The 25,272-nt window shown below is 43.3% G+C and overlaps 1 protein-coding gene across 6 annotated transcripts in view; it reads left to right on the forward strand.

Moving 5' to 3' along the window:
• The window catches only part of ARFGEF3 (ARFGEF family member 3), a 146,623-nt gene that overhangs the window by 21,476 nt on the left and 99,875 nt on the right, over nucleotides 1–25,272 (forward strand). For all 6 annotated transcript variants that reach the window (XM_023651189.2, XM_023651191.2, XM_023651192.2 and 3 more), the window contains exons 3-4: nucleotides 11,317–11,398; nucleotides 13,693–13,824. In XM_023651189.2, the coding sequence (XP_023506957.2) occupies nucleotides 11,317–11,398; nucleotides 13,693–13,824 (214 nt within the window). The remainder of the gene's footprint in view (nucleotides 1–11,316; nucleotides 11,399–13,692; nucleotides 13,825–25,272) is intronic.

A 25,272-nucleotide genomic window follows, 5' to 3' on the forward strand; every position in this document is an offset into this window, starting at 1 on the left:
GGGCACTCACTGACTGGCACATGGCGTCCTGAATCGACGGGTCTCTGAGCAACAGCATCCTCCTGCCATCTTCCTGAGTGTTGCTGCTTCTCCTGACTTCTCTGCTGCCGTCCCTTCTCTCCGCTGACTGGCTGGAGGGATTTTCCTGAGCTCTGTCCTTCTGTTTTGCATCTTGTACTTTTCCTTGAAAGTTTTGTCTACTTCCAAGGCTTCAGCTACCACTTTTAGATGGATAAACGTCTTAAGTTTTTCTTCAGCCACAGACCAGTACATCCAATTTTCTGTTAGTGCTTGGATGCCCAAAGGAAGCTTGAACTCAAAATATATAAAAATATGGTATTTTCCTTCCCACTTCCTTCTTCAAAATTGTCCTTCCTGTAGGTGCTCTCTGTTCCACCTCTGCGCTGTCTCGGGTTCTGTTCCTCTTTTCCACTCCTGAATACAGGCCTGACTGCACTGTGCTTTCCGCTCGAGGCCGTGCAGCAGAGTGCGGCCCCTTCTTCCAGGCTTTCCTGCCACCAGTAAATAATGATGACAACAAAACTGTGATAACAAGACAATGGCCACAGTGGGAAAAAACACAGTGGCAACAGTCATTTGTTGAGTGTGTGCAACATGCTAGGCACTGTCTTGCCACCCGAGTCCTGGGTGAGGGGGAGCTCTGCCCTGGGCCTGCACTTTAGAGGTCCTGTTCTTGTCCTCCCAGGGCGGAGGGGACATTCCTGCCCAGAGCCTTCCCAGCACCCTCAGCTCATGCTCTGGGTACTTGAGGCTTCAGACTTCCCCCTTAGACTGTGCTGAGCCTCCTTCCAGAAGCAGCACATGGGCCTTTTCTGCAGATTGTTCTTCAGAAGCAGATGGTGCCACAGGGGTGTGCATCTCGGCCAAGGGCTGGCCACGGGACTGTTATCAGACCACAGGCTGTGATCTGAGAGTGGCCTGCAGGCTGGGGTGTCCGGACCTGAGTTCCTGAACCTGGTGTGGAGGAGGACAGAGCCAAGGCTGAGAAGGGAGGGGGTTGAGCAGGGGCTGTGAGGAGTGCTGTAAATGTTAGGATAGCCCTGGGCACTTAGGAATCTTCCCAATGGAGATTCTTATCCAATTGGCGTGATGCTTCTCTGGGTAGGTTATGTCAGTTCCATCTTTCTAGATGAATAAAGTGAGAGTTGAAGAGGTTAAATGGCCAGTGCACAGTTTGTAATTGGCAGAGCCTGGATTTGGCAGTCCTCTGCGCCTAGGAGACTTCCACTGTCGGTCGTGTGCACTTTTAATAGGTTTCTGTAGGCAGTCCTGTGCACCTAGGAGACTTCTGTTGTCGGTGGTTGTGCCTTCATAGGCTTCTTCTGTTGCTCGTGTGTGGCTCAGCACAGCGCTTGTTCCCTTACTTGTGTTTCCCTTCTGTTGCCTCCCTTAGACTGCAGCTCCCTGTGCAGGGGACTGTCTCCTTCATTGTCGCATGCCTGCCATGTGGTACAGAGACTGGCCATAGAGGAGGCTGGATTAATATTTATTTTTTAAAAAAGATCTTTTTATTACTAAGAATCTTGTGTACTTCTCACAAATGGATTATTAGCTGTTTAGGAATGCTAATTTTAGTTCTGGCCGTTTGTTGGTCTGTTAATGGACTCGTTTTATAAGGCATTCTGACATCATAATTGGAAATTTCTGTTTCACAGAAAAATGTTACTTCACATTTAGTCCTACCATTTTGCTGTTATGGCATTTAATTGGTGAGAAGTCATTATAATAAATGGTATATGTGTATTATTTGTGAGTTTTGATAGCCCAGTGAGTTCTGAATAAAACATAAAGAAATTACAGTTTGTTTCAAAGTAATTAATTGGTTTGTTTTTTAAGTTATTTGCCTTTGGTTATATAGACTTTTCTGAAAGACATTTATGCCATAGAGTTGCTTTTTTTCGAGAGGTAGCTACATATTTTCATAAAATTATCAGCACATAATAAAGATTGTTAGAATATTGTCCAGTTAATTTTCTGTGCTTCCCTAAGATTTGAGTATTTGAGCTAGAAATCTTTTTTGTTGTGGTGCTATATTTCTACTTGCCTCTCCATGGCAGAGATTCGGGGCAGAGTCCTGCCTCCAGATTGCCAGTTGCGGTATTTTCATCCTGAAAAAAAATCATTAAGTAGCAAAAAGCATGTGGTTCTGTGTTATAGGACAGGGCAGATAGGCCCTGCTTAGGCATATTTCATGCTGTTAGTGTATTCACAATATAAGTCCGAAAGCTTGATTGTAGGGAAACATGTCAGAAAAGCAAAATTAAATTAAGCATACTGATTTTAGATTGTTTATATGATTAAGGTAATTACATTTTAGGGTCATAAGCCTATTTTCAGTCAAAAAGGCTTCAGGAGAAGAAAGAATTCAGCAAGTGTTTGCAAAGTAGTGAGGAAAAGTTTAGAGGAAAGGAAAAGAGAGCCTGTTCCAGGAATACTCAGCCCAGTTTTCATAAAGTGGCATGGTGGTGCCTTGGTAGCAGAGATGAAGTAGGCACAGAGGAAGTTTAGGAAGGATTAGATCAAAGCCGTTACCAGAAACCCAGCCATTCAGCTTCCAGACCAAAATCTTTGAAGGAAAAGGGAGTGTGTGTTTATGCATGTGTAGGATAGAGCTAACTTCACGTTTCTCTATTTCTAAAGAGAATATATTTTATTCTTGGAAATTTTTTAAATGTGGAAACATATAAGTAATAAAACCAAATTTGTCCATGTTCCCAAAACTCAGAGATCCATTCTGGAATTGTTTTGAGGAATTTCTTTCCAATCTCTTTCCCCCCTCCCCTCACTCTGTGTGTGTATGTAATTTTTTATTCAAGGGTGAGACCATGGTCAGGCATGTGTTCTACATTGTATTCTCATTTTTTAAACCTTTGGCATAACATTTCAAAGCATATTCCAGTGTTAATGAAAACTTTCCAGAATACCTTTAATTATTGTGTATTATTTCATTCTAGAGATGTACCATGATTTATTCAACATTATTTACATTATAAATAAAACTGCAGAAGAATCTTTGCATCTAAAACTTTGCTACATCTATGATGATTTCTTTAGAAAATCCTAGGTCAAAGCATATTAATGTTTTTAAGCTTTTGTTATCTATTGACAAATTGTTTTTTATGAAAGTCTTAAAGAGCAAGAACCTTCCGTGGTGCCACAGGGGGTAGTTATGTGAGGAATTGCGAAGTGTGTTGATGGAAGTGGGGGGCAGTGTACAGTGTTTCACACTGGAAAAGCGTAAAAGTCAACGTGTAAATGCTTGGCGTGAGAGAGAAAGTGAGGAAATGTAAGGATGGGTGGACAATGGACAGAAGAAAGGAGTTTCCTTATGAAAGGTCCTCACAGGCTTGCTGTGTGTAAAATGCTTACCCCAGTTCTTGGAACGTGGTTTGAGAGTGACACATGGTAACCATCAAGGAGCTCAGTGTCCAGTTGTTGCCCCATCTCTTTCCAGGAGTGAGTTTTCTTCTCTTCCCCTCATTTCTCTGGTGGGTAAATTCCCTCCTCACTGGGGGAATGTGAGGTGTAAGTGAGATCCTGTGCCTCAGCCCTTAGCCTGTGCCTGGCACACTGGACTTTCATGAGTGGCACTTCTCTGACTTCCCACCACTCTGTCATCAGTTAGGAATCCTTCAGGTGAAAGAGACAGACATTCCGTCCAATGAAAGAAGCCAGTATGTTGTGTCCAGCACAGAGTGTGGTGTCCAATGGGATGAGAAGGCTACTTGCTTTGGTCTTTATACTGGACTTGCTCATCTTACAGGCTCAGCCAATCTTCAGTGGGCCTTGATGTTAACATTTCTCTGGCATTTTCCTCTTTTTTTGATTAAGACAAGGTGAAATTACACGTGTTCCCACCTTGGACAGGAATGATGTGTGTTTTCCTCTGTTCTGTACTCAGTGCCAAGGCAATGTTGCGAACATAATAGATGCCAGTAGTTGTAGAAAAAATGAATTCCAGAACAGCCTACCTTGTGATTAATATGTGCTTCATGTCTCTTTTTTCTCTAGAAATAAAAAATTTTAGTGTTTTCTCCCTGATTACGTAGAATTTATATCTTATGGCAGAAGTATTAATATTGATAAACCTAGATTACAAGTGAAAATACCAAGCCATAATCCATCCTTAATTTTTTTCAAAGATAAGTTCTGGGGTTGTAATGAACAGCATGGTGACTATAGTTAACACACTGATTGTATATTTGAAAGTTGCTAGGAGAGTGAATCTTAAAAGTCCTCATCTCAAGAAAAAAGAAGTTGTGACTATGTGAGATGATAGTAACTAAACTCATTGTGGCCATAATTCCACAATACATACATATATTGAATCATTGTCTTGTACGTCTTAAACTTATACCATGGTACATGTCAATCATATCTCAATAAAACTGGGAAAAAAATTTCAAAATGAATAAACATTTACTCTCCCTTATAAATTGTCTTCTTGACCGATGGTGTTTTATAGGTTTTAAACATTGCAAGAATATTAGATGAAAACTTTAAAATGAAAAAGATAAACCCATTGTCCTATCACGATACTGTAACAAAATGTTTTTGTATTTATGTTGCTTTCTGTTCTTTTGCGGCTTACTTTTTAAATTAGACATATCAGATAGCAAAGATAAAATCTAGATCGTATTTAAAATTTTTCAGATGATAGGCAAGCCTCCTTAATTGCCTACAGTTGTCCTTTCATTAGAAAAACAAATCTGTTAGCATAGTGAGGCCCATAATGTCAGGGAAGCTTTTCTTATGGACAAGAACAGCAGGTATCATGGCTGTAAAGAATACATGAATTGTTGATGTAAATACCAGGAAGAAATGGGAGAATATTTAATATTTTGTCTGAATACAAGCAAATTCACTTACTATTTTTGAGCTGAACGACAGAAGGAAACACAATGATGTTATTTTTGTGAGGAGCTAATGGCTTTGTACCTGAAGAAGTATTTTCTTCAGATTATGCAAGTATACTCTAGAGTTATTCTGTAAAAATGGATACAAATAGGAATTATAAAAAGAGAAAAACTCCCCCATGCCACTCCTTGGAAATAGCCATTGTCAGCATTCAGCCCGCCCTTTTTAGGTAGCACCCTGCCTGGTGTTCATCACTGTGTACCCCTTTGTACTGTTTGGATCTTTTAATGTATGTGTGTGCCTTGTATAATGAAGTGACAGATAATAGAAATTTACATCTTGAGAGAAAATATGAGCATAACCACATTATATTATTTAGGATTATTTTTAACAGATTGAATCATAAAAAATTGCTGATATGCGACTCTTTCCGACCTACAAAGATGACAGTTTCATACGCTCAACTTAATCATTGCAACAGGCTAGCTAAGAAATCTTGAAGGCCTGCAGGAGAAAAGGGATTTTGTGTTTTCACGCTGTATCCCTCGGGGCTAAAACAGTTTCTGAAGGATGAATCCAATCTTTGTTATGAAATATAAAAGGAAGGGATTGATACTGATAAAAATAATTTCATTGAAATAGAAATGAAAATAGAAATAAAATGGAAACACTTCAGCTGCACTGCAGAGGAAATCAATTAAGGAAGCAGTTCAGTTCCGATTGGCTCAGTGGGATCGGCTCTGGCAAAACTTAGTGAATGAAAATCTGTCCGTGTTGATACCAACTGTGTAAAGCATCAGTATTCATAAACATGCATGACAACATCCTGAGTGTCACAACAAGGGGTGACAAACCTCTCTACTCAAATTAGGAAAGGTTCTGACTACTGGGAAAAGTGATGGCCGTAGCTTGAACCCAGCAGCTGGCTCCAAAGCCACATTTTTTCCACTCATTCAGTCTGCCTGTAGGTTCTCATAACCACGTGCCAACTGTCAAATATAAGCATTGCTCATGAACAGCTGTCACCCACTAGTTGCCCTGAGGAACTCAAGTGTGGGTTTGGATATTTTAACCATTTTCCTAAATTGTCCTTTCCCTTTTGCTATGTTAAGGAGATGCAATCACCAACCACCCTGAACCAGACCAGGCCTCCCTGCAAGAGCTGTGCCTACGACCTTTGCCTCATTTTTAATGCTGAGATCTCTCCAGGAGGAGCTTAGGCCTTGTTACCATCACCTGCAGTGTGTGTGGAATCACATTTTCCAACTGAGGCTGTGCAAGAGGACTCCCACCTCTCCCTTCTGAATATTCATTCCCCATCCCAAATAAATGTCCCTGCTTCCCTCTGTTCGGGGACGCATGACTCTGGAAATGATTCCTCATGGTCTCCTATTTGCCGCAAATACACTTTACTTTGTGAGACAACTGCTTCTGGTGTAGAGTCTGATTTAACTCCCCAGGAGGGAACCCACTTTGGGTTCAATAACACAGCCACTCAAAATAAGATAATTTTCATTCCTTGTTTGATGTCTGTCCTGCCTCTTCTTACCTGGTAGACATTTGATTGCTGTTTTAAGCAGTGTGCCACAGGCCGTGGTCGGCGGAGGCTGTCTGTGGGCACAGGCGTCCTCGTGGAGGCCTGAGAATGTAGGATTGAAGGCTGATGGTCTGGGTTTAAATCACAGCTCTGTCATTTACAAACATGGGTGTTAGACAGGTGAATTAATCTCTCTTAGTTGGTTTTGTTGATAATTAAATCCCTGCTTTCAAAAGTTACAATTAAGTAAGGTAGTAAGTACACACGTCTGTAGTGTGGTACTTGGCACATACAGGCCAGTGATTTACAACCAGAGCCCTGGTTATTATGTGATGGAATCCAGACAGTCATTGAATAAATGGCTTGGATTGTAGAATCCTAGAACTGCAGAGTGTAAGCAGACCTTAGAAATCTGAAGTATCTTTGTGCCCCTTCCTGTGCAGGGCATCAAAGAGGAATCAGCCTAACATCCAGGTTTTACTTGAGCTCCTGCTGAAAAGTAATTTTTGGTAAATCCTACCTCTTCCCCTATTTGCCTGTTTTCATTTCCCTTTGTCCGTTGTTATCTGCCAGCCCAATAAGGCTGGTTTGTGAACTGTGACAGTGCTGTTAAGGAAACAGGCTCCGTCTCCTTGCCGTGAACAGACACACTGTCACGGATGTTTTCCTCATGCAGATTCGGCTCTGCTAATTCTTCTTTAAGAAGTGATGGCGTGTCAGGACCTGAAACCTGGGGCCACTGCCTTTATTTAATTAGGCAAGAGTGAATTTGCACATGCCTGTGCATAAAAAATAATTGCTTAATGTAATTGAATGTTGGGTTTTCGTATGCCCTTTTCCCAATGAGGCAGCATCTAGAAAGATCAAAAAGTGATTTATTCCAATACAGGATGTGCAAAGGGGACTGAGTGTGTGCCACGTGCATCTTCATTATAAATGTTAGTCTGAGACCCAATTAAAACCTGTTATTCTCCCTTATTAAAATCACTTTTAAAAAACTTCAGGCAGCAGGGTTTTTATGATATCACAGAGCAAGCAGCAAAATTGGTTGTGCCCGTGAGCTTCATTCATTTCCCACGTGTTTATTTCCCATCAGAGTCAGGATCTGAGGCTTGTGACACTAACCTAGGGGGCTGCTGGGTCTGAGGGGATGAGAGGCCTGGACCCTGAGGAGAGTTAGTGATCCTCCACACACACACACACACACACACACACACACACAGGAAGCTACCTCTGCCCCAGGGCTCTGTGTCACCTCACTTCAGAGCCCATCCTGGTGGAACCCTAAGTGAGCCAGGGAACATGGCCCTCTTCTCTGATGCAGGCTCTTTCTCCTGAGGGCAGGGGCTCTTAGCTTGGGATCCATGTGGCTTTGGCGTTTGATGGGGGTGGCGGGGGGGGGGGGGGTGGAATTCTGTGATTCCCATCAAGTGATTCACGCACTCCCCTAGGAAGAGGGTCTTTTGCCAGATTTTTTGTGTTCATGATCTAAGAAAGGTTAAGAAACAGATCTATTCTACCTTTGCTCTGATCTTTTGAGACCAGATTGTTGGAAGGAATTTGATCCTGGGAATCAGATGGATTTGGGTTTGAATTGTCTCCAGTGGATTTTAGCTGTGTGGCCTTGGCAGGCTGTGAAACCTCTCTGGACCCCCATTTTCTCAAATGTAAAACAAGGGTAAGAATGCTAATTTAAGGTTGAAGTGACAGGTAGACTAAACAGGGAAATAATAAGTACTAACTTTCTTTTTTTCTCTTTCATCCTGTGAACAAAATGAAACCAGTGTCTGTCCTGTCTTTTCCTTGCTGGATCTTCCTAAGCACCCATTGTGGGGCCCTGAACACAGTAGGTCCTCAAATGTTGGCTGAATGGATGGTTGGATGGATGCATGGGATGCCTTGTCTGGGGCCCAGATGAAACCTCTCAGTCTGCTTCCTCAAAGCACTTATTTTGTGAGAAGTTCTTGGTGCTGCAGCTGGCTTTGCTAAGGGCTGACCACCTCCCAGGACGGTTAGCCTGGGACCTGTGCACAGTCTTTCTGGATATTGTGACAAGATTAGGTCTGCTTATCCTGTGCTGAAAATTGTGGGCTGTGCTGGGCCTTTGTCGGCATCAGGGCTGGGCAAACTCAGCCTGTGGGCCAAATCTGGCCTGTTGCCTGTTTGTGTAAATAAAGTTTTATTGGAACATAGCCATGCTTGTTGATTTACATATTGTCTGACTGCTTTTGTGCTACGGCAGAGTTTAGTAGTTAGGACAAAGACCATATGGATTGCAAAGCCTAAAATATTTATCATCTGCCTCTTTTTTTTTTTTTTTTAAAGATTGGCACCTGAGCTAACAACTGTTGCCAATCTTTTTTTTTTTTCCTGCTTTATCTCTCCAAATCCCCCCAGCACATAGTTGTATATCTTAGTTGCAGGTCCTTCTAGTTATGGCATGTGGGATGCCGCCTCAACGTGGCCTGACGAGCGGTGCCACGTCCGCACCCAGGATCTGAACCAGCGAAACCCTGGGCCGCCGCAGCGGAGCACGCGAACTTAACCACTTGGCCACGGGGCCAGCCCTATCCTCTGCCTCTTATGGAAAAAATTTGCCTACTCCTGATATGTATTATCTGTACTCCTTACTGTAACCCTGTATGATTGGCCTCAAGATGCCCTTTGTGTGGCTTGGGAAGCTAAGACTCGACAGAGCTCAGTGTCTCGGTGGTGATTGCACAGCTTACAGATGGTTGGGGTTTGAGTCCAGGTCTATGGGATTCCACAGCCCATGTTCTTTCCACTGGATGCTGACACCTTTCAGCTTGAGCAAAACCTGGCTGAACCGATGACGTCTTCCAGTCCTGTCTGGTGGCCATCACCAGCACAGGGAGCAGTTCAGTGATATCCCCTGGAATTGTGGCACACCCTGGCGGTCCTGGCATTTGTCCATAGCCTGGCTCAGTCTGTAGGATAAGTCATGTGAATGTGTAAGTCAGGGAGTGAGTGGAATGAGGATTTCAAGGGCTGGCTGCAGATGGCAGTAATGTGGTATGCAGCTGTTTATGCAGACATCATGCTGCCTCCCAGGGCTCAGCAGGGTTGGCATTTCCAGGGCGTCCTTGTTGCTGCTGAACATGCCATCCACTCTGCGTGGTTCCCCTGGGGAGTCATGGGTAATACTTGTGTGTTTTCAGCATGCTAGCCACTCCGCAGAGACTTCTCCTGCTCCAGGCTGCAGGACCATGAGAGTTGCAGACCTCCACATGTGCTCACTGGTACTGTGCCCTCATTGGCAGATCTGGCTCCAAAGTCTAGATGCACATCTTTCCCAGCAAATTAGTCCCGATGCAACTTTGATGTTTCAAGGGTTTACAGGTGAAGTTCTGTGATTCTTCTGTTAATACTCCCTCTGCCCATTATTCCCACTTCTCATTGGACTTCCACCCTTCCAGTTAATGTTCCCATGCTTATAAACTGCTTATGATTAAGCGAAAGAAACAAAATTGGAAAAACCAGCTATTTCTGCTTTAATTGACTGCATAGCATTGTTTGCCTTGTTACTGTGACAAGCTGACAATGATACAGCAACAAAATTGTAGCCACCCAACTGGAAGTAACACCCTTGGGTAATTTATCCATCTGTCAAAGGATGGATCTAATGAAAATGGCTGTAGTGTAATCGCTTGTCATATCGAAGTGGATATTGTAACTTTGGGTAGTGAGAGGAGACATGGGAAGGATTAGGAAGGCAAGTGTCCTTTCTGATAGAGTGCGTTCTTGTTCTGTCTCTGTGGCTGGCAGCAGGGAGTGTCTTTGACTCTTCCGTTGTGCCATGGAGCTGCGGGTGGAGAATTCCATGGAGGAGCAGCAGAGCTGCAGGTGGGCAGCAAGGAGCCAGCCCTGTGATTAACTTTCTGTCTTCTTGTCGACGGCAGCAACCCTTCTTTCTCATAAGACGGAATCCTGTAGTCTTACCCTGTGGCTTTCACACTCTCTAAAGTCAATGACTCTTTCAGTTCATGCTGAAAATATAAAACAGGTAAAAATGAGGCTGCTCTGGGTTCAGTGGGGGTGGAGTAACCTGCAGAAATTAAGCAGCATTTCGTTTGTTGTGCCAGTGGGGTTCCATAGGGAAGTCATGGTTTGATTAAACTTGTGGGTCTCTTGTTTAATTATTTAGAGGAAAAGCTTCTAACAGAAAGAGATGTTTTCCTTTGTAGCCCTTTTGGTTTCTCCCTAACATGTTTTAGCGCTCAGTAACTCTCTGGATTTTTTTGTCTCTCCCATGACAGCAGGTCCTTCTCATTGGTCAAAGCTACTGAAGGTTCATTTGTATTTCTGTTTTGGAAGTGTGTTTGTTAAGAACCCATCACAAAGTCCAGATATACCTCTTACTGGAGACTAAAGACCAAGTTTAAAAATTATAAGTGATTATTGAACACTTTGAGTTGCAGAGAAATTGACAAGTCGATAGCATTTCAGCTATCGACTGAAAGCTGACTGATGAGGCTGCGTCATGGTGGGATAGAGGTACGAGCAAGGCGTCAAGACCTAGATACGTGGTACTTCCTAGAGTCCTTCACCCCACGTGCACGGGGCACAGGCAATTCTGTTAATTTGGGAAGGAGCGAGGCATACTCATGGTCTGGGGGTCCCCCCGTGTGATAATTAGTGCAGTTATTTGAGAGACCTTGTGTGCCCTCCCTGTAGCCATACTGAGAAGACCAGCTACTGACATGCCCTCATTTCTGCCCAGCTTTTTTGCTGTGTTTTTTAAGTCAATGTGCATTTTCATGACTGGTTATAGCCTTTGTGTGTGTGTTTGGCAGAATTGGGGGGTGGGTGCACATAAGCTTGTGTCACTTGAGAGCCAGCTCTGCTGAGCTCCCGCCATCCCCTTATTTCTGTGTTTCCAGGGAGAAGTGCCTGCTGCCTTTCCAGCTGGCTTTGGAATCCAGGAATGCAAAGCTGGCCCAGCACGCCTTGGCAGGGATACAGGTACGGCTGTCACTGAGTGCGCGGGAGGCAGAAATCGACAGGCCACAGGCACGGGGTCTGCTGGACAAGGGATGATTCACATCCTGAGTGGGAGGGTGCAAGATTTCATCACACTATCAGAATGACGTGCGATTTAAAACTTATGAATTGTTTATTTATGGAATTTTCTATTTAATATATTCAGAACATGGTTGACTGCAGGTAACTGAAACCGTGGATAAGGGGGAACTGCTGTAACTTTTAAGAGTTAATATATGTGAAAGAGTGAGAAAATTCCACCTCTTTTTCCTCCAGTGGATTGGAATTAGATAATATATGTATTAATATGCAATAGCATTAGAAATTTTTTAACACTGTCAATATCATTAAAAACTCTTTGCCTTTCTCCACAGTAATTGGGCCAAACATAAAAATGCATGGAAGTTGATTTTGAGCTGCCACTGTGTTCCTTTTTCTCTAGTATTGTATATATTTTCCATTAGTTACTTTTTTTTAACCTCAAACACTCTAAGTTACAGTACCCTGTTTCCCAGAGCCCACTCAATCACGGTGACTTCAGTGACTGGCGGGCAGGGCATCTCCTCTTACCATCCCTCGTTGCCCCCCACTAGTTTTAGGTGCTTTTTGAAGGCTTCCCAATCTTTATCACTTTAAGTAAATCAGGTTTGTATATAAACTTTAAGTCTGGGCTGCCCTGCAAGCACTATGTGATAGTGAAAAATTGCTTTGGGGAGACTATAGACAAAATTTCAGGGAGTCCTAAGAAGGGTTTGAAATACTTGTTTTCCGCATCTGCAGTGGCCTTGAGCTAAAGGATGGATGAATCAGAATTCCAAAAGTTCTTCACATCTGCAGCTCTATACTGAATTGGACAAGGACAAATTTACCAGGTCTCAAAACCAGCTGCCCCAGGACAGATGCAGGAGGACAGCTTAAGTGCGGCCCTTGTGAATGAGAGTTAGGGGTTTCAGGGCGAGTCAGCACAGAAGGTGCTGTGACTTACAACTAAGCCCATTTGGTCTGAGAATGTGGTTAAAGTTATGCACAACTATTTTTTTGTTTTTAGGTAATAAACACATTTAGTTTTCTTACAAAACTAGAATTCTAGAGGTGGGCACTTCCAGGCTTACAGCAGGTCAGTGGTGCCACCAAAGACCCCATTTCTTTCCCCCCCGCCATCTTTTTACTTTTTGTTATTTGTAAAGACTTCATTATTTTAGAGAAGTTTTAGGTTTACAATAAAATTGAGAGGAAGGTGCACAGATTGTCCCATATGTCCCCACCCAACACACACAGAGCCTCCCCATCACCAAACATCACTCACCAGAATGGTACTTTTGTCGTTTTTTGTTTTTTTTGTTTTTCACCAAGGATGAGCCTACACTGACCCATTATAATTGTCCACAGTCCACAGTTATCTCAGGTATCCTCCTGGCTGCCTTACTCTTTACTGTCAGACCACCTTGAAGTGTTACACTGCCCTGGAGGCCACATGTTCAGCAGGAGAGCGTCTGGAACCACATCATGCCAAGAGCGCTTGAAGGCACCCGAGAAGGTTTAGTCTGGAGAAGGAAGGGCTAAGGGGGACTTCATAGCTGACTTCAGATATTTTAGAAGCTTAATCCCTGTGGCTCCAGGGAAGGATGAGGGAGCCAAAGTTGTAGGCAGGTGGGTTTTGGTACCATCTAACAAGGGGTTTTATGAAGAGGAGTTGTCCTGAAATAGAAAAAGGCTGTCCTGGGAGGTGTAATGACACCTGGCAAACCTCATGAAAGTGAGTGTCTTCTTATTTAGGTTTTTGTGGGATTCATTATTTGATGAGAATACCGTAAGATTTGTGGATTCATGAATAATTCTGGGTAAATGACAGCTCACAGTAGGAAAGAGATAAATATCTGAGAAATGCACTTATCCACAAGACCTCCTCATTTCCTGTGACAAAGCTGCCTTAAGGAAGGCTCTGTGTGATGTGACTGTTGAGGGGCCAGATTCCCCTGGCCACATCATCCTCTGTCCTCACCAACCACATAACCTCTATGGCCACCCCATTAGAATCTCGGTTGATAAAATTTAGCATGGATTGTCTAATAGCAGGAAAAAGTCTTTGCCAAAAACCATTTACCAAAAGTTTGATGCGTTTTTCTTTTCAATGGCACAGAGCATGAATTCTTGCCTAATGGCCTCACTAGATGGCTCCTGAGTAAGAAAAATTATCCTTAACGCGCATACTAAGGGAGCAGCAGAGTAAGGCAGCGAGGAACCTCTCTCTGATCACTGCCCTGTGCCTCCTACAGAAGCTCCTGTCAGAAGAGAGGTTTGTATCCATGGAGACGGACTCTGATGAGAAGCAGCTGCTCAATCAGATCCTGAATGCTGTGAAAGTGACACCTTCCCTCAACGAAGACCTGCAGGTGGAGGTCATGAAGGTTTGTGTGACGTGGCTACAGTTTGCATCATTGGGACAGGAGCAGACTCTTACCCCAGCCCTCACTATTATCTCGAAAATGCCTCTGCATTGTGATCATGCTAGCTCACCCGTGATTTGGAATACATGGTTATTATCCTGGCTTTTGGTCCCCCAGAATTACCTTGATTGTTGAACAGAAATGACAAGTAAGTAAAAAGCTATAATATCAATACATCCATAATATTTTGGGCCTGATCCTGCATATGAAATGTTGCTAGGAAATGCATTTATCACTTTTTGAATGTATGTGAGTAGTTCTAACTTGGGGTAGATCTGATCATTCTGGGTATTCTGCCTGCCTGTGTATGTCAAAACAAAGCAAAGACCTAATGATGTTTTGACATATACTAAGGTTTTACAATAGTCCGTTTAAGGAAAGGAAGACCATCCTTGGGAGCCATATCAGAATCACATCTTTTTTTTTCCATCCACAAATTATGTGAACCTTATCTCCCACGTTCCAATTACCATCTCCCTTTTGGGGATGGCATCTCTCCCTCCCCTTTTCCTTTCCCTCCCTTGAGAAGCACCATGATCAGAAGCCCCTTGTGCTGACTCTGGAGTGTGTTGTATCCTGTGAGTGAACAGAAAAGGATGGAAATCTTTGCCCCAAACCAGCGTCTTGGTCAGAGTAACACAGCTGGAACCAATGAGCTGGCTTTTAGTAATGCCGTCTGTCCATTTCTTCCCTAGAGGAGCGTGTGTAGAGAAACGTTTAAGGATAGTTGGTGACAGATAATGGTTGCTTTCTTCCTGGAAATACCATGAAGGATTTTTGTCTTGGATAAGAGACTTCACTTCTCTAGGTTTCAATTTCTTCATCCATAAGAGGAAAGATCGACTTCAGTCATGACGCTTTCTTAAAGCCCTGGGCCTCACCCGAGCCCTGTTGGTGGGTAATTTAGTGTCATGATTAAGAGCTCAGACTCTGAAGCCAGCCTGTCTGGGATGGGATCCTTATTCTCTTCCTCGTTGGATGTCCTTGGATGATTCCTTAGCCACTCCGTGCCTTGGTGTCCTCGTCTCTGTAGCACCTACCCAATAGGATTGTTGTGAGGACCAGATAAGGTGATATTTGTAAAGAACTTGGCACAGCATCTGGCACAGAGCTAGTGCTGTAGAAGTATTCATATTATTCCTCCTCCTGCCAGTGCCTCCTGCTGCTGCTGAGCCCTCGAATTGATAACTGAGCAGTAGGCTTGCTCTGCTCCCCACCATCGGAGCCAGTCAATCAGGAGCTAGGGATGGAGATGGGAAGTTTAGTCAGATCAAGCAGCACAATCTGGAAGATGGCCGACTAATGTCTCAAAAACCCATCTTCAAGGATTACGGAATCTTGAGGCAGTTCTATAGGGAAATGGGCAGTAAGGAGGGGGTTTCCTTCAGGCATGATGGACTCCAGGGTCTTTTATTGTACCCTTCTTCTGCCAGCTGTGATGGATACCTTGTGGGTATGTTTGCCGCCTGTGGTCAGCCTGTTCCTGGAGAGAAACTCATAGAACAAAGTTTTAATTTATCAAGCTATTGGGGAGCACATGTGTAAGCTGAGGCCGTAAATCAGGAGAGCATGTGAATTTCTTAGAGTACCTGCAGAGCAGCGAGTACTCACACAGAGGAGGGGCTGGGGCCATTTAGTGTAGCAAGACGGCCCCATTCTTGCTCACTTACTGTCTCAGTGGGTGGGTCTAGGAATATTCTTATATACAGTGAACATCGAGAATCCCTGAGTTAGCTGCTCTTTAAGATCTCATTCGTCTTTAACGCTCCTTGATTCTGGAATGTACAGTTTGCCTTATCCTTTGACATAGATTTGGCCGCTGTGCATTCGTAGGAACCAAAGAGTAGCCCTCTCTAGGCTTGTTTCACTTCCCCCCACCTCTGTGCCTCCATTGAGGGAGAGCCAAGGCCACCCACCATATTCATCACTTCTGTGGCTTCCAAGTCTAGTCAGTGAGTCCTTCTTCTCCTAGTCGCTCTCCAAGAACGGGAGAGGGAGCTTTGGTGTCATACTAAGAGACACAACTCACAGATTTCATATTATTGTGGAAATTCTCCCAGGAGTACAGCTTTTTGTGGAATATAGAAATTTGTATTAAAAATTAAAATGAGGGGCTGGCCCCGTGGCCGAGTGGTTAAGTTCGCGCGCTCCGCTGCAGGCGGCCCAGTGTTTCGTTAGTTCGAATCCTGGGCGCGGACATGGCACTGCTCATCAGACCACGCTGAGGCAGCGTCCCACATGCCACAACTAGAAGAACCCACAACGAAGAACACACAACTATGTACCGGGGGGCTTTGGGGAGAAAAAGGAAAAAATAAAATCTTTAAAAAAAAAAAAAAATTAAAATGAGAAAATACCTGTTGTTCTGGAAGCTATGGAGAGCCAGATGTTTAATGGTTATGTCAACAGTAACACCTGTTTTGAAGATGTGCTTGCTTCTGATTCTACCTGGCGGTGCCTTTTGCTCACCTGCTGACGACAGGAGTTGACACATGTTTCCTCTGCTGGAAACCTGGAAGCCTGTCATAATGATGTCCTGCTGACACCACAGTGGACTGTGGTCCTTGTAGTTAATGTCTGGGAAGAAATCAGACATTGTCAGAAAAGGAAAAACAGTCTGGGCTGCCATTCTTACCATTAGATTTACAAAATGCTTAAAAGATAAGGGCTTTTGCTACATTGCTATCATATTTAACTAAGTGTTGGAATAGGGAAAAAATACTTCAATTCACAACAAACCTAGCCTTAAGCTAGTTTTTTAATAGTATAATTTTATTTAGACAGACTTTTTAGCTAGAAAATTAGTGATGAGATAACTGTACTTTAGTGTGATGTTAGCATCAAATGAGACTTCAGAGACAGTGGTCTGACTGTGATGGCTCACAAGTGAGGGTTCCATGGTCATTTCCTATTTCTGAGATTTAAATTCTTTGGGTATAAAGGTTTATACAAATTATGGCATTTTTGGTTTAGAAATAGTAAGTTTTACACCCTTTCTCTATGCGTGAAGAATTTCTATACCAACTTCAGTCATCTTCAGAAACCTGTTCCCTTTTATCTGGTAATTCTGTAATACTTGGAATGACCCAGGCAAAAATTCTTAGATAACTCTTTGTTTTGCTAATATCATTACCACATTAAAATGCTTTTACCACTTGTTCTCCCAAAAATTATATTAAAAAAAGAGAGAGAGAATTGGATAAGTCCTTAGAGAAAAGACCCGATTCCATTACATGTGAAGGTTTATTAGTTTATTCTTGGTGCTTCTGCATAACTCATTCTGATAGCAAATTATCTAAACTAGATATTTCCTGTAAAAATCTCCAGTCATTTTATATAAATATTTTGTAGGTACAGAAAATCTTTTAAAAATGAGATGTGGTAGGCATTTTCAAATGTTAGTCTGAGTTTACTATTCAGAAGAGAGAAAGCCACACCATGCAGTTTTTATTTATGTCTGTCCAACCACAGCATAGTACATTTTTATATCACATCCTAGGTGCTGTTTTTTAAAAAGCTCTATCGTGCATCTTACTTACATATGCCATCTGTGAGGGTTTGTAAACATGAGAAATTGAACCGTGTCATTCACACTCTTAAGATGTGTAGCAATTGTATTAAAATCGTGGAGAGAAAACAATATGGTTTCCTTTTTTAGAGATTTCCTTGAGATTAAACAAACTAACTAATAATGAAACCAAAGATTCTAATGGTAGTGTTCTCATTTAGGAAGAAGCCCCTAGACTTTCAATTGGAGGGTAAAAAAAAATCAGTGATGCTCACTTCTAACAGATTGAAGAGGAATGTGGTTGGATCACTTAGTTTAGAAACTGCTTTACATCTGTTTTACTACCTAACAGGAAGGGAGAAAAGGCAGCCTTGATTTACTGAAATGGCCATGGAATCCAAATAAAAATTTTATAGCTTGAGCAAATAAAGTGTCAGAATGTAGAGAATCAGAAAGAAATAAAGTGTCAGAATGTAGAGAAAGAAACTTTCTCTGAAGATCCATTTCCTTTGAAATGGATTGCAGATGGCAGGGAGCTAAATATTTAGGTCAAATACTTATCCGCCTGGTAACATTGTCCCATGCTGTGAGCCACACAGACTTGACAGGAGCCAGTGCATAACTAATGACATCTGTGACTAGAGCAATTAGGACTTTTCCCCCTCTTTCTGATGGATATCCTTTAGTGAAGTTATTAACCAGTAGAGCTGGCTGAGGCTCCCTAGTGAAGGGACATACTGGCTCTCTGCCTCTGTGAGAGTCAGAGATGAGAGCCTTCTGTCTGGGGAGGGCAGGTGGCCTTGATGGGGAAGGATATGATACCAGGTACTGAGAAGGCATCTGATGAGTGTTCTGTTGTCTGATGCCTTATTTTATGTGCATCTTTAGATAGTAGAAATGAGTGTTGGTGGAGTGCTTTACAATTTCAAGGGAGAAATGACAGAGGCTAATTATTTAACTTGGATTATGCATCAGATACCCTGGTGGTACTTTCCTGTCATCCTCACATCACACCCCCCATGAAGTGGCGGGGCCAGTGTTTGGACTGTGGTTCAGCCTGGGGCAGTCGGTCCTGACAGACACGTAAGTCTGTAGGTAGCCATTACTGTTCTTTCTCATAGAGGGCTAAACAGAAGAGTCGAGTCGCAGGCTAGGAAGGGCAGCACCAGGAGGGCTCAGAGTGCATGTGTCTGTCCCCCATGACCGCATATACCCCCTCTGGTCCATGAGCCAGATTCACCTGTGAAGAAAGGGTTCAAGCCTCTTCTCCACCAGATTACTAATGGCTCTGGGTGGGTGGGTGGGTGTGTGTGTGTGAGTGATGGGTTGCAGGAAGGGAAAGAGAATGTCATTTCCTGTTGAAGTATTTTTATGTTTTATAACAAAAGCCAAGCAAACATCATCAGAAAGTACAGAGCTGAGTGACTCAGGGAAGAAGAGCTTCGCTCTGTGGCTGGTGGACCAAAGCTTCAGGGAGCCCCTTAGAATGCTGGTCTTATGATGAGAAGGAGAGAGTGCTTTTGAGTTGTGTGCCAGCACTGCAGTCAGTGCCATGGTCCAGGAGGAAGAACCGGCCAAGTGGCGGGACTGTTTTTAAATCCCCTCTCAGAAAGGTTTTAATGCAGTCTCATATTTGGGCCATTTATCCAGATGGATGGTTTTGATGTTCGTAACTCTGCGTTTGTTCTTCTGCAGTGCCTTCTGAAAGGAATGATCATTAGTGAAGTTCAAGGGGAAACAGATAAAGAGTCTTGCCTTCTCAGAACAAGATGAAACCCCTTCTTAGCCTAAAGCTACAGAGACACTGTAGATTTGCAGCAATCTCTAACCCTAGGGAAAATCCAGAGTTTGGTGAAAAGTGTTTAATTTCTGAACCTATCATTGTCAGGGATTGATCTAATGTACTGACAAGCATATTATTTCTGCAGTTTATGCAGCAAAGTGTCTAAAATATGTGGTTCTGCTGCGTAAATGTTTCTCAAGCAGCCATCCCTCTTCCTGCTGCAGAGATCCGTTGAAGACGGTCTTTTTCTGCTTATACACATGTGGATAAAGTTTTTACTAGACTTTTCTGCCGTGCTTCTGCTATGGTATGACTGTATTAGACAGACACTAAAAATACATGAAAAAGTAAGAAGCAGATGTTGCAAACTTAGAAATGTGACTTTCCTTTAATAGTTTATGCATTATTTCTTGAGATGAAGAGATTTTCATATTGTCTGTTAGTTTCTTTTTTTAAAGCACCACCGTTTCCAGGTGCCATGCCATTTGAGTACAACTGAGAACAACCATGCTACATGTTTTAAACCTTTTCCACATTATTTTCATTAAGCAAGTACAGATGTTTTTAGAACATGCTCACTATTTACTGTGGAAGTTGTAGAGATCCAGTAGAGTGGGGACAGCCTGCAGTTTTTCAGTCATTTATTCATCAAATACTTGGCTGCTTCCTGTGTGCCAGGCACCGAGCTGGTCACAGAAGATCCTTGGTGAAGAAAATGAAATCAGAACCAAACAAAAACGGAATCTTCATCTGTTTGGAGGCTAGTGATGGAGATAGAAATCAATGGAATACAGAAATACACATAAACTGTGGTAAATACATGAGAGAAAAATCTAGGAAGCTAAAAGAATTTTTATAACCAAGCCTGATGGCAGGTGAACAGAGAGGACGGAGAAGGCTCGTCTCAAGAAGCAGTGTCTGAAATGAGTGGGGTTTAGAGCCTAAGAGGCAGGCAGGGGAGGGAGGATTGCCTGTGAGGATTCATTCTAGCTGAAATAAGGCAGACGTTTATTTTTATTTTGTGCAAATGTGGGTCAGTATTGGCTGCACCATGTTATCAGAGACCCTTGTTCTGTGGATTTGTTTCTCCACCTTGTGGTCCACAGCAGTGCCCCATCCCCAGCCAACACATCTGCGTTTCAGCCACTGGCAGGAGGAGGGAAAGGACGCTTCTGCTTCCATCCCATTGGCCAGCTCAGGCATACGGCCACACTCAGTTGTGAGGAGGGCTGGGAAGTGTAGTCTTTCTTTCGGGCAGCCGTGAGCCCAGAGTCCTGCCCTTGGAAAAGAAGGGCGTTGTGTTGAGAGAGATCTGGCAGTCTGCCACAGTCACTTATCACATGAGAATCACAGTCTGGCTTAGTTTCCCCAGCCAAAGGTAGCTGGCACATCATCCCTTCCACCATCTCCTGCTCTTTTCTTACTGCACTTTTCTCCGAAGGAAGGGATGACAGTGCATTCAGAGAGGTGTGAAGTTACCTTAGGCTGGTGGGCTGCCTGCAGTGGCTTGTTGTGATCTCTCCAGGTCGCCAGTCCTAAACTCTGACGCAGGAGTGACTGGAAAATTTCACTAGTTAGTAAGTGAACACTCGTTATATATTCATGTTGTTTTTATCCTTTTGGTGCCTGGCAGAGCACCTGGCACATGGCTTACTAATTGCTTGTTAATTTAGTTGTTGACTAATGGGAGAGGAGAAGGCGACATGTGTGGTGGTTTTCACTGGCCCCCCAGGGTACACAGCAGACAGAAGAAACTGAAGTTGTGGTTATAGATAAGAGTCTGTGTGAGTTCAAAATGAGAAAGATGAACACGGATTCACGCTTTAGAATTGACCTACCCTCGTACGCCATCGGGTCCTTCTCTCTGTAGGTAAATTCAAGTTGGAGTGGTTCAGGTACTTGGCTGGGCTCACATAGTTGTTGGTAGCAGAATTGGTTTTTCAACCTTTTGTATTTTCTGGAAGGACTTTGTAGCAAGGCTAGGAGTCAGTCTGCTTTTTGGGTGTGTGGTTTTGGACAGGTGGAGAAGAAAACTTTCCATACTTATGTTTGAGTTAACCACAAAGTCAACAGGAGTAATATGGCTTCTGAAAAATCGGGAAACATAATGAGAGACGAGAAGTCTCTCAGAGTGGATAGGGATTCATTGAGGACCCTGTGAGTGGCCAGGTGTGTCTGCGAGGTCCAGTGGCTGGATGCAGCTGTCCTGTAAAATGGTCACTGGACTCTCTTGTTTGGGCCTTGCATGCCTGGTGACCTTGGGAAGGTTACTTAATGTATCTGTGCCTCAGTCTTCTGATCTGTAAAATGTGAATAATAGTGACACATAGCTCCCAGGGTTGTAGTGAGTTAATATAAAAGAAGTGCTGAGAATGATGCATGATGCAAGGTCAGTGTTAGCTTTCATTTTTGTTAGTTATTAGAAAAAAAATGTGTAGTATAACAGTAAAATGAACACCTCTGAGCTCACTTAAATTATGAACCAGAACATTAGAAATACCACTGTTTTGCGAGTTTCTTCTTATCCCTGTTCCTTCTCTGTAGCCCATCTATTCATCCTATATCAGGGTAATTTTCTTCTATAGTTATGGAAAAGGAGAGTGTGTGTTTCCACATGGATATTTCTGATTCCTGAAAAAGAACCTCATCAGATTTACTACTGTTGAATTGCAGCTCTCTTGCTTGAAAGAGGAGTTTTGTAAATTATTATGTACCCATTACCCACCTAGATATATTTAGGGTCCTAACCATTAGCCGTGATTCCAGACTACAGACAACACCCCACTATTGGTGCCAGTGAATGTCTGTCTGTTCCATCCTTCTGGGCAGAGTTCATGTGACTTGGGTATTCTAGAAGAGCTTCATAATTATTAAATGTTTAATGTAGTGAATCGCATTGGCCTTAGCCCTTTATAAACCCTGTCCTGAGGAGGGAGGGCCTTCCTGGTGGAGAAGAAAAGTCCTGCAGGCGAAAGGCACAGGTGTAAGCTGGGCTTAGCGAGGGTGGTGGACACGGAGCCTGGAGGGGAGCTGAGGCAGGTGCTGAGGGGCCAGGTCAGAGTAAGCATTTGGGAGTGGGTGGAGATCAGGGCCTTCGGAGGAAGCAGGAGAGTGGTTGCTGGATGCTGAAGGGTGGGGCGGGGGCAGAGTTTTGCAGGGTGCTCTGGGAATCCAGAGAACAAGTCGGAGGCACTGGTGAAATGACTTATTTTGAGAGCCCAAGCAACAGGTCCCCAGGACTTGAGTCAGGGTGGTGGCAGTAGGAGGGTCCCCCGCAGCTGAGTGCGCTGAGCTGATGTGCAGATGGAATTGGGAGCAGCTGGGGACTGGCAGTGGTGGAGGCAGTGGGCAGGTGAGAAGGGAAAATCCAGGATGCTTACGGGACCTGGAGCCAGAGTTTCTGGCTGAATGATGGGTTTGAGGGGGTTAACTTAGGGGAGAGCTAGTGAGTTCATATTGTCAGATATCAAAGAATTATAATATTTTAAAAGAATAATTTAAAGAAATACAAGTAGTTTAACATTACAGGTTTTCCAAAATAGAAAAAGCTCATTGTCAGCCCCATCACCACGACTGATTTTTGTATATTCATTTCTAATCATATCTATTTATGTGTTCACAGTTCTAGTCATTGTGTATATAGGATTTTATTTTTTTCTTTTCATTTAACTTTAGATTATAAGCATTTCCCACATGACTGTGTTTATTCCTTTAAGGATAGTTATAATGGTTGCATAATTAAGAATTTTAGAACAGGAAGAAATGTTAGCTGTTTACTGTCTTGGAGACTGAGTGTAGTTGACATGATTTTCATGAAATTGCGTATGTTCATTTGTGTTGTTTATAAGCTGAAACTTGGGAGAAATATTGGCTCTAGAAATAGATTTGTGAGGCCTCTGGTTTGAGGGCAGAGTTAAGAGAGTTTGCCAAGGGAGAGAGTTTAGATGGAGGAGAAAATAAGAACAGTTCATTTATTTGTTTGAGTGAATTAGCTCAGTTCACTATAATTTAATATTTACATGTTTTTTCTATGGATATCACTGGTACAGTATTTCCTAGAATTCAGTGCCAAGGGCACATCTGAGGAATGTCAGTGAATTGTTGCTGGTGACAACAGATGAACCTGAAAAGAACCTGAGATGTGACTGTAAACCGATAAGTCATTTGAAGTGTTTTCCAAACTGGGGACTTGGAGTTTTAGAAAAATCTTCTATTGACTAAAAAAATCTCTCAGAATAGCTATTTGCCAGAATTTGGGCAGGGTGAACCAGAAAGTGGTTTCTCTGATTACCTCTCACTTCAGCCTAAGGTAAATCAGTTTAAGTCATGAGTGGTAGCAGTTTCATGCACTAAAATAATTTGATTCATTTCCTTAGATCTGGATAAAGGTTGGATTGTAGCTCAGCTGCCTGTGCTGTCTTCAGCCGCCATCTCAGTGGCTGGCCCCAGACCCCCTGGAAGGCCTGCATTCCAGCCCCGAGGCTTTGGGGAGCAGCCATCCCACAGGCGTGAGGGGAGAATGACCTAGCAGGGTGGTTCTTGACAGGGTGCCATTTGTCCCCCAGGGAACATTTGGCACTGTCTAGGGATATTTTTGGTTGCCATAACTTGGGGAGGGAGTGCCACTGCCATCTAGAGGGTAGAGGCCAAGGATGCCGCTAAACATCTACAGTGCACGGGACAGGCCCCCACAAAAAGAATTATTTGGCCCAAAATGTCAGTAGTGCTGAGGTTGAGAAACTTTCATCAAAATGAGAAAAAAATGCTTATCTTTGGCACCTACATCTTTCCGTCGCTTTTCCTGACGTGACTGCGCTTTTCAGATTCTCGTCACTGTGCCCAAGTCTGGCATTAAGTCAGCTTCACTTTCTCCTTTCCATCTAGTCTTTTTTATCCAGGGTTTCTATACACATTTTAAATTGAGGGGTTGCCCCTTGCACATGGTGGCTGTTCAGTTATTGTGTTTTGATGTTGGGGTTTTTATTAGCCCTGTAACAATGGCTCCCTTTCCTTGGAAGGCTTTGCGCCTATCTTCCTGTTCTCTTAGCTCATCTGTGGAGGCCATGCCAGCAGGCGCGATTGCAAGACGCTGCCTTCTCACTCAGGTTCCTGCTGTTCAGTGATAATATAGTCAATATGCTTTGAAGACCCTGTGAGGGATGTATTTTTAATGGAATTGCCTTCGGGATTTAGTCCTCCTGTTTGCCTTGAGGCCGACGTGCTCAGAATGTGAATCTTTCCCCTCTCATTATGCAGTGGGAGTCAGACATGCTAAATTAATTTTCTGTGGCCCCAGGTTTCCTACACCCAGTCTCTGTTTTAATCCAGTGAATTAATGCTTGCTAGGCATTGGGCATGTGAACGTTAATCTGTTTATCCTTTTTGGTAAGTCATTTCTGTCTGCTCCGTCATCCTCACTAGACCCTGTGCTCTTTATGTATCTCTTGAGTCGTGGGGACCGTGGGCACTGTCAGCCCTGTCATTGAAACCTGCTGTGCTTCCAGCACGTAAACTGTGCATGAGCTTAAAGAGCCAGCTTCGTTAATGTGCTCCACTGTCGTTATTGTTTTTAGTTTTTGCGTGTAGCTCAGTGAGTCCTCAGATGTTAATGGCCAGACATTAGATGTGGAGAGCTTTGTCTCAAAGATCTTTTGAACAGCATCAGCATTGGCTGGGTGCAGGGAGCCTCAGCTCCTTCAGACTGGTGCTGGGAGGCCTCGCTCTGCATTTGCTGGCTTCCCTGAGGCACAGGGAGTTGAGCCTCCTCAGTTGCCCTGAGCCTCCTCTGTTGCCCTGAGCAATCAAATATTGCCACCTTGACACCCTCCACAAAGACACCACCACAGGCGCTGCTCCCACCTCCTCCAGCCACTGCTACCAAAATGCAGCTCCAGCTCACAGAAAACCAAGCTGGTTTTGAAAACGTCTTTCCATACCTACTCTTGCACACCTCATATGAATGCACAGAACGATGGAAGGCAGAAAGTCAATCGTCAGTCTTATAAGTAACATTAATTAACCAGTTCAGACAAATCTTTGTCATCATTATTTTCATATTGTAAAGTATTGCCAATTGTCAGTTGTTATTATAAATACTCAAAAAACCAAGAGCCCAGAT

The sequence above is a fragment of the Equus caballus genome, chromosome 10, assembly GCF_041296265.1.
Source record: "Equus caballus isolate H_3958 breed thoroughbred chromosome 10, TB-T2T, whole genome shotgun sequence".
Taxonomy (NCBI): domain Eukaryota; kingdom Metazoa; phylum Chordata; class Mammalia; order Perissodactyla; family Equidae; genus Equus; species Equus caballus.